Source organism: Pelophylax lessonae, assembly GCF_965119305.1.
Source record: "Pelophylax lessonae genome assembly, chromosome: 1".
NCBI lineage: Eukaryota > Metazoa > Chordata > Amphibia > Anura > Ranidae > Pelophylax > Pelophylax lessonae.
In genome coordinates, this window is record NC_138768.1 from 405143649 (window position 1) to 405156156 (window position 12508).

At 47.8% G+C, this 12508-nt stretch overlaps 1 protein-coding gene across 1 annotated transcript in view; it reads right to left on the reverse strand.

The window, feature by feature from the left end:
- Positions 1-9834, reverse strand: part of RAD23B (RAD23 homolog B, nucleotide excision repair protein) — a 54760-nt gene extending 44926 nt beyond the window's left edge. Inside the window, exon 1 of the mRNA XM_082263950.1 lies at positions 9468-9834. Within this exon, the coding sequence (XP_082120076.1) occupies positions 9468-9533 (66 nt within the window). The 5' untranslated portion in view covers positions 9534-9834. The remainder of the gene's footprint in view (positions 1-9467) is intronic.
- Between the last annotated feature and the right edge of the window lie 2674 nt (positions 9835-12508).

Genomic DNA, 12508 nt, shown 5'->3' on the forward strand with positions numbered 1-12508 from the left:
ACTGGAGCACTGGGCTGTGGAGGGGGCAAGAGCAGCCGGCTCAGGTTCTCATTGGTTTTCTGAGAGGCCGCTGTTTTGCCCGAGCCTGAATCTGCTCTGTGACATCAGCCCACTGCCTGCTGAGAACGGGTCACAAGCATGCAGAACTAACTGCACTTCTGTGATCCCCAGTAAAAGCACAGCCAAATGAGCTTTGGCTGTACTTCTTTAACACCAAGCCTAAGCCCTCGTTCACACTGTTGCGACTGGTTACACAACTTGACAGATCAAAGTCCCATGACAAGTTGCACCCTATTTCTAGCTATGAAACCATACATATCGGTGCGACTCCAACTTGCACCGACCTTGAAAAGGTTCCTGCGCTATTTTTGCTGATTTCATGTGCATGAAGTCGCACAGATGTCGGCAAGCCGCACACGAAATCGCGCTGAAGTAGCGCAATTTCAAAGCCACACTTGGTGTGAACCAGGGCTTACCTAAGCAGGGATGCAGATTAGGGACATTCTAGTAAAAGTAAACTGCACACTTGTCCCAGATCAGTGACTGCAAGTACTGAAGCATCAATCATGAAATCATGAAAGTTCAGCAATGTTCCTCCATGTTTCTTACATAATTGTTTCTTCTCTATTTCACTGGACCAGAACAGGGGCAGCAATTAGAAAGTGGGGTAGGTACGATATTTCCTCTTTACAAAAGAGATTGCTCTGTTAGAGAATTCTACATGAGAGTAACTGCATTGCTACAGGCTATTGTGAAAAAGACTGCCTAGAGAAAGACTAATTTAAGGATTAAGATGCATCGCCCTCTTTACTGGCCTTTGGGTCCCTAAAATTAAATTTGCATAATATGGCCATCTGAGTTAAATCAATGTAGGAAGGTGGGAAAGGTGCACTGCAGATACACCACTGATGCCAACTTTTCACAGGAAACTCAAGAGACAGGACCAAGATTTCCCAACAAAACGGATCATTTCTACCCCTAACCAGCTAGTGGTGTGTACAGCTGCCACAGACATTAGGACTGACTCAGATTTAAAGCCCAATTACAGTAAAAGTAAATGTCCTCCCTAGCAGAGCCGCGCTTGCACTGCAAGGGCTAACTACTTGTTTCTAGGGGGCAGGAGAAGCTTACTTACCAGATCCTTCCACTTCCCAAGCAGACAGCTCTCCCCTATGCTCCAGCAGTGGACTATCCCCAAGAGTCCCAATCTCCAATGTATGGCTAAGGGCCTTGCATCAGTCTTGATGTCAAAGGACCTTAAGCCAACAGAGTGTAGGGAAGAGGAATTTGCAGGGACCAGTCTAGCAGAGTGGAAGAGCCTGCAGAACAAACGATCAGAATGAACAAGCAACAGCCCCACTGCAAGGGAAGATTTAGTTCTCCCCAGAGTTCCACTTTAAAGAATTCTCAAATGTCTAGAAATGCAAGTAGACTTGCTTCCAAAGACCACCATACAAAAGGAATGATGGGGTCTATTCACACTAGTGTGTGGCTCTACAGTGCCATGCATAGTCAATAGTACACACCCCACTGCACAGTGTCCTGTCATAAAGATGCAGCCTGTCCCATACATTGTATACAATGGCGCATTTTAGCCTATTTATTTAATATAGGCTGCTAACCACAATGTACATGCAGTGCACAACATTGTGCTGTGAGCTGACTAATTCCTTGCACACAGGACTCATTTACACTTGTGGCATGGACTGCCACTCTTCTGAAATGTAATCTATGCTTGGATTGCTTTTCAGAGGCATTTGACATGCAGTAAGGAGGTGGAATTTTGAACCCTCACCGCCTGTTTTGAAGTTAAATGTTTTTACCTTAACCACTTACCGCATATCAACGTACCGGTACGTCGGGTAGTATACCGGGATGATGTCTCTAACTAGAGACACCATCCCGGTACCGTGGTTTGAAGCCGACGGTCGGCTTTCCGTCGGTAACGACCGATGCGGCTCGGGAGCCGCTCGATCGTTACCCGGGTGAGCGGGAGGGGACATCCCCCCCCTCCCGCCGCCTTCCGGAGCCCCGAGCACCCAGCCGGCACGTCCGCCGGCTGGATGAAGTCCCGAAAACGGCATCGATCGGGTCTCCGATGACGTAACCCGGAGGCGGCGTCCATGACGTCACTTCCAGGGTACTGTGCTGCAAAAGGCGGCAGATTTGAAAAACGGCTGTATGCAAAAATGCAGTTTTCGGCGTTTTGCATACAGGGAAGTGTAGTGGAGGGGTCTAGGGTCTTTTAGACCCTCGATCCCTCCATAAAGTGTACCTGTCACTACATATTGGTGTCACAAGGGATGTTTACATTGCTTGTGACAGCAATAAAAGTGATAAGATTTTTTTATTTTTTTAAAAACCTGTAATAAAAGTTAAAAAAAAGAAAAAATAAATAGGAAAAAAAAAAAAAAATTTAGCCGCCCCCGTCACCGTTAGCTCGCGCACAAAAAAAAACGTATACGCAAGTCGAGCCACGAATGAAATCGCTGTTCAAACCACACATGTGAGGTATCGCCGCGATTGCCAGAGCGTGGGCAATAATTTTAAAAAAAGAGAGCTACACTCCAATTCTAAACTGGTAACCGTTAATTAAATTTAAAGCGTCGCAGATTGAGATCTCTATTGACCGTAGTTTGTCGCCATCCCACGGGGGGGGGGGGGGGGGGGGGGGGGGCGCAATTTTAAACCGTAACATGTTGGGTATCTATTTACTCGGCGTGAAATCATCTTTCACAATATATAAAAAAAATGGGCTAACTTTACTGTTTAGTATTTTTTAAATGCAGTGAAATGTGATTTTTCAAATTTTTTCCAAAAAAATGGCGTTTTAAAGACCGCTGCGCAAATACCGCGTGACAAAAAATTTTGCAATGACCGACATTTTATTCTCCAGAGTCTTTGCTAAAAAAATATATATAATGTTTGGTGGTTCTAAGTAGTTTTCTAGGAAAAAATACTGGTTTTAACTTGTAAACAAAAAGTGTCCGAAATAGGGCTGGGGCTTAAGTGGTTAATGCATTCCCTCACCAAACACTTAATGAGTCCTCTCTCAATCCAATGTTGTGCCCGGCTGCAGCTCTTCTCTCCCCTCTTGCTTGTCCCACAGGAGATTCAAGCAGCAGCGGGAGCCATTAGTCCCTGCTGCGGTCAGTTAAATCCTGTGATGAGGGAGCAGGATCATGGCTAAGCTGTGTGCATCGAAAATGTGCCACACGGCTTGCTATGAGGAAACATGGAGGAGATGAGCAGACACCAGGGGACTCCAGTAGGAGGATCAGAGCACCTCTGTCCAATACCACTGCACAGAGTTGGCAAGTATAAACTCATTTCTCAGTTAAAAAAAAAAAGCCTTTACTATCAACTTTAGCCCACTAAATGCAGCAACCACATGCACTGCACACAGTTGCGGGGTGGTTGCAATATGGCCCCACTGACTTAAATGGAAATATAATTCAGATGCACAAATCTAAGGGTTCGTTCACATGGCCACATAGGGCGGTACACCATCAATATAATGGTATATTTCTCTGCCCGAGAGTTACAGGTGTGTGCCTAGAGCTGCCTGTATAATTTAATGACAGGGACAAATGGCCCTTGGTGCAAACTGTGTCCAGGACACACATTTGCCTCTGATGTTAATGCTTAGATATGCGGATACCGGTGTACAGCCACAGACTGCTATTTGTACAGGCAGCAGTACAGGTACGCAAAAACATCATCACTCCTAAGTGCAGATATCTGCTCTTTTTTTCTTACTATGTCTGTGTGAACAGGCCCTAAAAGGTAAATACCTACAGACCCATTATGTCAGTTACTTCACCTTGCTATCAGTTTAAGGTCCCTTGCTTGAATGGGCCCTAAAGGTGAATTCACACTATATGCAGTGACAGATGTTTTATTGCATTGTAGAGCTGTACGATTTTGGATAAAATGAAAATCACTATTTTTTTTGCTTAGAATAAAGATAATTCTCAGCGTAACATCTTTTAAATTATATATGAAAATTGGGCTAACTTTACCGTTATTTTTTTTTCTTAAATTCATTTTAACTTGTAAGCAACAAGGGTCAGAAAAATGCTGTCTTTAAAGCGGAGTTCCGGCCTCAAAATTGAAAAAAAATCGATTTTGGGCCATCCACTTGCTTAGGGCCACCTGAAAAAGAAATGGATGCTCCCAATTTTTTTTTGGTCATTTACCTTGATATTGAGGAAAATATACTCACCTTCCTTCCACTTCCTCCCTCTGCGGCTGCGGCCCACGCCGTCACTTCCGGCTTGCGATGACTCCTGGGAGCTGAACTTTATCGCTCCCAGGAGTCAATGCGCCTGCCCCACTCGTCACTTCGGGTGCAGGCGCGGCATTCCCTGCTAAACAGCTTCTGGGCATGCCGCTCCTGCACCGGAAGTGACGAGCGGGGCCGGTGCAGTGCATTGTGGGACTCCGACATCACCGAAGAGGCCGCAGAAGAGGACGTGCTGGCTTCAGCTGCCCACACCTGAGATGGCAGCGCTGGAGAAGAAATTTTCAAGGCAAGTATTTCTTCTAAAAGGTAAGTGAGACCCGGGACAGTTCAGAGGCTATCCATTGAGGAATGTACTAGCCCTGACTGTCCCGGGGGTATTTTTTATCACAATTTGACCCCCCAAGGCCGGAACTCCGCTTTAGTGCCGGTTAACATTATTGCGGCTTGCGAGAACGCATGTAATTCGGAGCGCACTGCTCCTTCATTACATGCGATCTCCTGTGCGGATGCCAATTTAGCCATACACTTTGTATGGCTGAATTTGCACTGCACCCGCACCAAAGAAGCACAGGAGGCATTTTTGAGCCGCCTCAGAATCGTATCGCACAGTGGTTCACACTTGTGCGATCCGATCCTGTGCGAACTGTCAGATCGCACTGCGATCAAACTGGGGGTGTCGTTAACATTTAATTGACACCCCCTGCGTATCGCATATGGCAGTGTGAACTGCCAGATGTGTGGATGCGATGTGGGAACACGCTGTATATTCGCAGTGTTCCTGCATCGCACAAGTGTGAACCGGCACTTAAGCCCCGGTTCACACTAGGGCGACCTGTGAGGCGACCTGGTCGCCTCACAGGTCGCCTCCCATAGGGAAGCTGCGGACCCGTTCTAATAGGAGCGACAAGTCGCTCCGACCTAGAAAAAGGGTCCGGAGCTTCTTTGGGGGCGACCGCCATAGACTTCAATGTTATGAAGTCCGTGGCGGCCGCTCCGAGGTCGCGGCGCGCTGCTCGCACCGCGATCTCGGAGGTCGCCCCTGGAAGTAGCGTCGCGGTAGTGTGAACCGGCGCTAAGAGGTTAAACTGCCCTCTAAAAGAACGAAAAGATACATTGTAAATTATTGTGTTTATAGTTATCTAGCAGCCTTAGGCTCCTTTCAGACGGCCGCTCCGCTGCTGTAGTCCGCTGCGGGACTTTTTTTTTTTTTTTCCACGGAGCGGATGACATTTGTGTCATCCGCTCCGTGTGCCCGCATATCATCCCATCCGTTTGCGGATGATATGCGGACATAATGTAAGTATATGGCATTGCGGATGTCAGCGGATGACACCGCTGACATCCGATTTTCCTTCCTTTCCGTTTTTTTACACGGATGGAAAAATGGGGTTCTGTTCCGTTCCAAAAAATGGAACAGAACTGAAAGGAGGAAAATCGGGTGTCAGCGGATGGTATTCCGCTGACATCCGCAGTGCCATTCACTTACATTGATGTCCGCAAATCATCCGCAAAAAAATAGGATGATTTGCGGACACACGGAAAGCAGCGGAGCGGCCGTGTGAAAGGAGCCTTAATGTTGATAAACATTTGCTGGGGCTCTTTTTTTTTTACAGCTGTGAGCGAGCAGAGAACAGCTCTGTGAGAAGCGAGGACATGCTGTTTTAAAGCGGAGTTCCGCCTAAAAAACAAAAAAATACATAAAAATACCCCCGGGACAGTCAGGGCTAGTACATTCCACAATGGATAGCCTCTGAACTGTCCCGGGTTGCACTTACCTGCAAGAAGAAATACTTACCTTGAAAATGTCTTCTCCATCGCTGCCATCTCATGTGTGGGCAGCTTGAAGCCAGCGCGATCCTCTTCTGCGTCCTCTTCCGTCCCACGATGCACTGCACCGGCCCCACCGGCACTTCCGGGTCTGCAGCGTCATCCCTGCACAGCTTCTGGGCATGCCCAGAAGCTGTTTAGCAAGGTAGGACGGTGCCTGCACCGGAACTGACGTTGGCGGCCGGTGCAGGCGCATTGATTCCTGGGAGCGATGACGTTCAGCTCCCAGGAATCATTGCAAGCCAGGAAGTGACGACTCGCCGTGGCCGCCGAGGGAGGAAGAGGAAGTAAGGTGAGTATATTTTCTTCTAAACAAGGTAAAAAAAAAAATTGCGATTATCCATTTGTTTTTCAGGTGACCCGGAGCAAGAAGATGGAACAAACTTTCATTTTCGGGTGGAACTCCGCTTTAAGATCGTGAGGGTGGGGTGAATCGAGATCTTGATTTTTTTTAACGATTGTGCAGTTCTATTGTATGGTAAAATGCCTGTCGCCGCAAAGATGCACAGGAAACACATGCTGTATTTTATCACAGTGCACCATGCCAAATGGAACAGCAATGTACGACACAGCTTTTCTTTACATTTTTTTATACTTCAAATAAAGTTCCTACAAAGAAAAAAAAAAAAAAAAGAAGGGGAGGGGACTGTATGATGTACTACTAACAAAACTCTTCCTATGTTCTAAACCTCAAACTGAGGCTAGGGTCACACTACTGCCACCTGATTTTGATACAAAGCTCGGTGCGATTATGAAATTCTACTTGGATAAGGTTTGTATATTTTTTTGGGGCTAAAACCACAGCAAAGTAGTACAGGAACCTTTTACAAAAAAAAAAAAAAAAAAAAAATCGCAGTTTTGAGTCACATTGATGTGAACAGACATTGAAAACAATGCGAATTCAATATAAAAACTTAATGACATCCTCAAATCGGTTCACAAAACGCTGTGCAAACTGTGGATTCGGATCGCATTGATCTGAATACCCATGTAATCTAATTCCAGCATTAACAAAAAAACAAGGGTCCTGCACCTTTTTTTCTTTTTGCGATTCCTGTACAAATGACATGCGATGCGGCAGACCACATCAGTGTGGTCTGCCTTTGATCGCCCCCAATGTTAATACGTTCCCAGCCAGTGTCATTAGTACAGTGACAGTGCATACGTTTTTATCACTGATCACTATCAGTGTCACTGGTCCCCAAAAAGTGTCAGGTGTCTGATTTGTCTGCTGCAATATCGCAGTCCTGCTAAAAGTAGCTGATCACCGCTATGAATAGTAATTTTTTTGGGGTACAGTGTCGCACAACCGCGCAATTGTCAGTTAATGTAGCGCAGTATCGTATCTCAAACAGCTTGGTCATTAAGGATTATAAACCTTCCAGAGCTGAAGTGGTTAATTGAAGAAGCTGAAGCTAGAAGCTTATTGGCTACTATGAGCTGCATCAGATTTTGCACTCTCCAGTTTTAGTAAACCAACCCTAGGGTCTGTTCTCTTATGGGACCAGGGCCGCCATCAAGGAGGGACAACACATACACTTGTAGGGAGCCCCAAGGGGCCCAGCAGCATAAGGCACTGTTGGCAGCCAGCTGCTGGCCCAATTGAATGCAACAGAGAAGCAAAGCACTGCCTGCACACAAGCCACTGAAGCAGGGATATTCCTCCTCCCCTAGTTCTACCCCCACCCCTGCAGTGATAGAGCACTTGCCCTGTCTCTTACCCTGAGGCAGAGCCTGGTGCTAAACCGGCAATGTGATTGGAAGGGACTTGGGGAGGGGGTGTGGCTGGCCTCAGAAGGGGTGGGACTGAGCCCACGTTCTTAGGTGCAAGCAGATTCTAAAGAGAAGCATGGAGAGCGAGTGAGTGTGAAGCGTGCTGCTCTAACGTGGACTGCACTAATCTGCCCAAATGGGACATCATACACCTTGACATAATGGAATTACATTGTGAAGATGAATGAGAGTTACATTTTCGCGAGCCTCTCCGCACTGCGACTCTCGCCACCCTCACCCATCCCTCTCCATGCACTGCGACTCTCGCCACCCTCACCCATCCCTCTCCTCCGCGACTCTCGCCACCCTCACCCCGCGACTCTCGCCACCCTCACCCATCCCTCTCTCCGCAGTGTGACTCTCGCCACCCTCACCAATCCCTCTCTCCGCAGTGCAACTCTCGCCACCCTCACTAATCCCTCTCTCCGCAGTGTGACTCTCGCCACCCTCACTAATCCCTCTCTCCGCAGTGTGACTCTCGCCACCCTCACTAATCCCTCTCTCCGCAGTGTGACTCTCGCCACCCTCACTAATCCCTCTCTCCGCAGTGTGACTCTCGCCACCCTCACCAATCCCTCTCTCCGCAGTGTGACTCTCGCCACCCTCACTAATCCCTCTCTCCGCAGTGTGACTCTCGCCACCCTCACTAATCCCTCTCTCCGCAGTGTGACTCTCGCCACCCTCACCAATCCCTCTCTCCGCAGTGCAACTCTCGCCACCCTCACCAATCCCTCTCTCGCCACCCTCACCAATCCCTCTCTCCGCAGTGCAACTCTCGTCATCCTCTCCACAATGTAACTCGGATTAGATTCACATTTTGGAGAAGAATGGATGATTGTGGGTGGGGATGAGAGTTTACAGTAAAAGGTATTGTGCTTTTGTCAGTCAAAAGTTATGCTTAATTTAGGAGTCACAGAGGAAATATCCAAGAGTTGCAATTCTTTGCTGTTAAATATTGAAAGCACTGATGACTTTGAATACACTCTTCACTTTCATATATTAAGTTGTAAAAGTAGGTGCACCAGAGGTGGGAGAGCCAGTGGGCAGGCCCTGGGGAATGTCGGTGGTCGTGCCCCTAGGGGCTCCAAAATTTCTGATAGGGGACAAAATGCTGAATTGCACACGAGCACCCAAGGCTGGGCATTACACACTTCTGGTTTGTTGTGAAACCTAATTAAAAAAAAACACACAAGTAGGCCCCTGCAGCTGACATAAGAGCCTGAGTCAGGAAAAGTCAGGCAGCACGCGGTTACTGCCACACAGCCGCTCGCAGGGCATGCCGGGGCGGTAAATCCCGCAACAGCTGCACAGACACCTGTATGGAAGCGTGCACGAGCCCTCCCGGGCGCGCGCCCAGCCATTTCCACGTGATGCACCACACCGCGACGCCCCTCGGTCACGTGCTAAGACTCCAACACAAGCGCGAGCACGCGCCTTTACCCCGCCCCCTCCGCACTCCGTTAACCCTTGTCAGCGCACGAGTGTTGTAAATAACCCCGGCGGCCTAGCGGCTGTCCGCCCTACAAGGCATGTGGTAGTAGAGAGGACACAGCGGTGCCCTATGAGGCGCTGGCTGCTAGCTCCCCTCGGTAGTACAAGGCACCCGTACATGTGGCCTTACCGTCTCTTCGCAGTCAATGTCTATCTTGAAAGTCTGCTGCTGCAGCGTCTTCATTGTGATCTGCATGGCGGCTACGCGGTGTGACCCTCCCGGTCCCGCTGTGTCCTGTGGGTGAAATGCCGGGTTCCGGCCTCTGGTATAATTATGAGGGGCGGTGTGCTCGATGAGCCTGTGTCCTCCCGGCTTTGTGTCAGGGTACCGCGGCGATGCTGCCTGCTTGGAAAACGCTGTGCTATAGTGGCCCGCTGGTAAGCTCCTATAGCTGTCGCCTATTTCGCTGTCTCATCAGCACGGCCTGTCCGCCGCCATCATGACTCCGCTCACTGCCAGGCGCGCGGGCGCTACCACGCATGCGCGCGCTCCACCGGTGGGGAGGGGCCATGTCTCGGAGTGGGCGGGGACGTGACGAAAGCGGAGCGGTCAGACGGCAGCCAGGCGTTCTAGAACGTCTAGACTAGTGTGCGAGGGATCGGGTATCAGCGGGCTCCTGGTCACAAGACCTCTACCCTGCGCCTGCGCCAAAAGCAGCGTCCCTTATGGGTTATCTTATTCCTGAATAGGTCATAACGGGGAATGGAAAGACGTCTGTTGTATTTCATAGCGTACTGGGTAGACTATAAAACAGCTCAGTAGCTCTTGTTACCACTTCAATACCAGCCCACTGTGATAGTTTGACGGACAATGACTCAATGTACACAAGATTCATTTTATAGCTTTGTTTTGGTGCCATTTAACCACTTCTAGACCGGAAGATTTCCCAGGCCATTTTTTTTTTTTGCGATTCGGCACTGCATTACTTTAATGGACAATTGCGTGGTCATGCGACGCTGTACCCAAATAAAATGGATGTCCCCTTTTCCCCACTAATAGAGCTTTCTTTTGGTAGTATTGGATCACCAATGCAATTTTTATTTTTTGCGCTATAAACAAGAGCGACAATTCTGAAAAAAAAAAAAAAACAATATTTTTTACTTTCTGCTATAAAACATTCCCAATAAAAAAATTCAAAATCTAATTTTTTTCATCATTTTAGGCCAATTTGTATTCTGCTACATCTTTTTGGTTAAAAAAATCCCAATAAGCATATTTTGATTAGTTTGCGCAAAAGTTATTGCATCTAAAAACTAGGTAAAAGATTTTTTAGTTATTTTTTTTTTTTACTAGTAATGGCGGCAATCAGCGATTTTCAGCGGGACTGCCACATTGCGGCAGACAGATCGGACCTCTAACTGATATTTTTGACACTTTTGGGGGGACCAGTGACATTACTACAGTAATCAGTGCTACACATATGCACTGTAACTGTACTAATGACACTGGCAGGGAAGGGGTTAACACCAGGGGTGATCACAGGGTTGCGCCTAGGGGATGCTTTCTAACTGTGAGGGTGTGGGCTTATTGGATTAACACAGGGATCTGGGCTGATTGCTGACAGAACGATCTGCTGTGTTTACAACGGCAGACCACCGTTCTGTCTTCTGGGGAGTGATTGCAGGTGCCTGGCGGCAATCACGGCCTCTGACCCCACCAATCAGGTTCCTTCCTCATGAATCAGCGCGTGCATGGGCCCCCCCCCCCCCCACGCTTGCTCCCGAGGGTCAACGTATGGGTACGGCGATTCACGCAGCCGAGCCAGCCTGCTGCAGTATATCTTCAGCGGTTGGTCAGCAAGCGGTTAAAGCGTAACTCCACTTTTAGAGACCACACACTGCTCCAGGTGGAAATGCCTTCAAAAATCCTCACAGTAACTGCGCAGGTGCAGAGTGCAGGCTCAATGTGCAAGCCATATAGAACTCCAATGCAAATATTTACTGAAAAGAGGATAAAAATACCACAGCACACAGAGTTACGGATCAAAGACAGCTGACGCGTTTCACACTACTAACAGTGCTTAATCATAGCCTAGCTATACCTGATATATAACACGTTAATGATACATACAGTGCCTTGCGAAAGTATTCGGCCCCTTTGAACTTTGCGACCTTTTGCCACATTTCAGGCTTCAAACATAAAGATATAAGACTGTAATTTTTTGTGAAGAATCAACAACAAGTGGGACACAATCATGAAGTGGAACGAAATTTATTGGATATTTCAATCTTTGTTAACAAATAAAAAACTGAAAAATTGGGAGTGCAAAATTATTCAGCCCCTTTACTTTCAGTGCAGCAAACTCTCTCCAGAAATTCAGTGAGGATCTCTGAATGATCCAATGTTGACCTAAAGGACTAATGATGATAAATAGAATCCACCTGTGTGTAATCAAGTCTCCGTATAAATGCACCTGCACTGTGATAGTCTCAGAGGTCCGTTTAACCACTTGCCGTCTGAGTACGGTAATACTACTGCGGCAAAGTGGCTCGTTATCGTCTGACGACGTAGTATTAACGTTGTCAGACACTCCCCCTTCTGGGCGGCGCTTGCGCGCCGCCGGAGGCTCGCTCCCGCTGTTTTCATTCACAGCGGGAGTCGGGCCAGGGGAGGAGCAGCGGCGATCGCCGCTGCTCTGCCCCGATCGCCGGGGATCTAGTGTGGAGATCCGCCCGCCTGTGTAAACACAAGCGGGCGGATCTCCATAGTGACAGGGAGTGACAGATCGGACTGTTCAGCATAGCTGGACATCTGATCTGTCCATGACTCACTCAGTCACCTCCCCCCCTACACGTCAGTAAGCACCAGGCATACATTAACCCCTCCCTCTCCAATAAAATTAACCCCTTCCCTGCCAGTGTCATTTTTACAGTAACAGTGCATATATATAGCACTGATTACTGCAGTAATGTCACTGGTACCCCCAAAAGTGTCAAAAATGTCAGTCAAGGGTCCGATCTGTCCGCCGCAATGTCGCAGTCCCACAAAAAAATCGCAGATCGCCGCCATTACGCGTTAAAAAAAAAACACGAAAAATGACAGAAATCTTTCCCTTTGTTAGTAAACGCAATAACTTTTGCGCAAACCAATCAAAATATGCTTATTGCGATTTTTTTTTACCAAACATAGGTAGCAGAAAACAAATTGGCCAAAAATTTTTTAAAAAATTG